Below are 1,985 nucleotides of genomic sequence, written 5' to 3' on the forward strand. Positions count from 1 at the left end.
GGCCTGTTACAATATTCATCGTACTTTGAGGTTTCCTTTCTTAGACAATGTATAGGATTCTTCACAGCTATTGTAAATCTGTTTTTTTTTTTTTTTTTTTTTGAATTGGAATAACTGAACAATACCAAAGTAACGATTGAGAAGTTTTAGTATTGAGTGGGTGTCCTGTTGAATAATAAAGTTAATTTTAACATTTAGTTGAGTCTTTTCATTTCATATTCTCATATGTTACTAAGTGTCTTTTCATTTCATATTCTCATAGGTTACTAAGTGAGTTGAAGAGGTTGTGTCTTTTAGTTTTTCAAGAGTTATTTTACATAAGAGTTACATGGGAGTTATATGAGATGTAAATGAATGAAGTTATTGTGAAGAAGTTAGACTGGTCATTTGTATCTTATAAATACCCATGTAAGCAAGTTATTTCATCAAGTTGAATAAAGTTGAATATTCCTCTTCCTATTTTGTATAATCGCTTAGTGAGTGTGATTTCCAATTTTTTTCAACAAAGTGGTATCAGAGCCATAGTTTATTGATCCTAGAGAAATGGCCAATTCAACCTTCCCATTTCAATTCCCTCACATTTCCAAAGACAATTTTGATAATTGGTGCATTCGCATGAAGGTGTTGCTCAGATCGCAAGATGCTTGGGAGATTGCAGAAAAAGGCTACGATGAGCCTAGTGATGATGCTTCTTTGAGTCCTAATCAAAGAGTTTTTTCAAAGACTTCGAAAGAAGGATCAACAAGCTCTCACTCTTATTCATCAATGTTTGGATGAAGTTATGTTCGAGAAGGTAGCAAATGCAACAACCTCCAAGCAAGCATGGGAGATTCTTCTAAACTCCTATCAAGGAGTTGATAAAGTGAAGAAAGTTCGCCTTCAAACATTAAGAGACGAATTTGAAGTTTTGCGAATGAAAGAATCCGAGTCGATTGTGGATTATTTTTTAAGGGTGTTGGCCATAGTAAATCAAATGAAGAGATATGGAGAAAAATTGAAAGATGTTCGAGTCATTGAGAAGATCCTTCGTTCCTTGCAACAAAAATTTGACTATATCATTGTAGCTATTGAAGAGTCAAAAGATTTAGAAACCATGAGTATTGATCAACTTATGGGATCTCTTCAAGCCCATGAAGAAAGGCTCAACAAGAAGAAGGAAGAGCCATTGGAGCAAGTTCTAGCTACAAAACTCGTTTTCAAAGAGAAGGAAGAAGAGCAAGAAAGGAGTCAAAGAGGACAAGGACGAGGATGCGGCCGTGGCCATGGTAGAGGAAGCGGAAGAAGCCCATGTAATTGGAACAATTAAGAAGAAAGAGGTCCAGCATCAAGAGGACGAGGACGAGAAAATAATTGGAAGCAATATGGAAGAAGTATGATAAATCTCAAGTTAAATGTTATAATCGCCAAAAATATGGTCATTGTGCTTGGAGTGTAGAAATGATGCTAACAATGTTGAGGAGGAAGCCAATTATGTTAAAAACGAGGAAGCGGAGCCCACTTTGTTGCTTGCTTATAAAGGAGAAGAAAGAGGAGAGAAGAACTCGTGGTATCTTGACAACACGGCAAGCAACCATATATGCGGAGACAAAAACAAGTTTCTCGAGCTTGATGAATCGGTGAGCTGGAATGTTACTTTTGGAGACTTGTCAAAAGTTCCAATAAAAGGGAAAGGTACAATCTCAATTCGCTTGAAAAATGGAGGACAACAATTTATTACAAATATTTATTTTGTTCCACGTATGAAAAGTAATATTTGAGCTTCAGACAACTCTTGGAAAAACACTATGAAGTTCATATGAAAAATCATAGTCTTTTACTAAGAGATGACAAGAAGAATTTGATAGCCAAAGTACCCATGACAAGCAATAGAATGTTTTTATTAAATATTCAAACGGATGTGGCTAAATGTCTCAAAACTTGCTTGAAAGATTCATCTTGGCTCTGGCATTTGAGATTTGGGCATGAAAATTTTGGCGGTTTAAAAT

The 1,985-nt window shown here is 35.5% G+C and overlaps 1 protein-coding gene across 1 annotated transcript; it reads left to right on the forward strand.

The window, feature by feature from the left end:
• Positions 1-543: 543 nt before the first annotated feature.
• On the forward strand, positions 544-1,306 carry LOC132187902 (uncharacterized). Its single transcript, XM_059602327.1, has 2 exons — positions 544-711; positions 794-1,306. The coding sequence occupies exons 1-2, from the start codon at positions 544-546 to the stop codon at positions 1,304-1,306; spliced, it is 681 nt and encodes a 226-aa protein (XP_059458310.1).
• Positions 1,307-1,985: the final 679 nt, after the last annotated feature.

Source organism: Corylus avellana, chromosome ca7, assembly GCF_901000735.1.
Source record: "Corylus avellana chromosome ca7, CavTom2PMs-1.0".
NCBI classification, from domain to species: domain Eukaryota; kingdom Viridiplantae; phylum Streptophyta; class Magnoliopsida; order Fagales; family Betulaceae; genus Corylus; species Corylus avellana.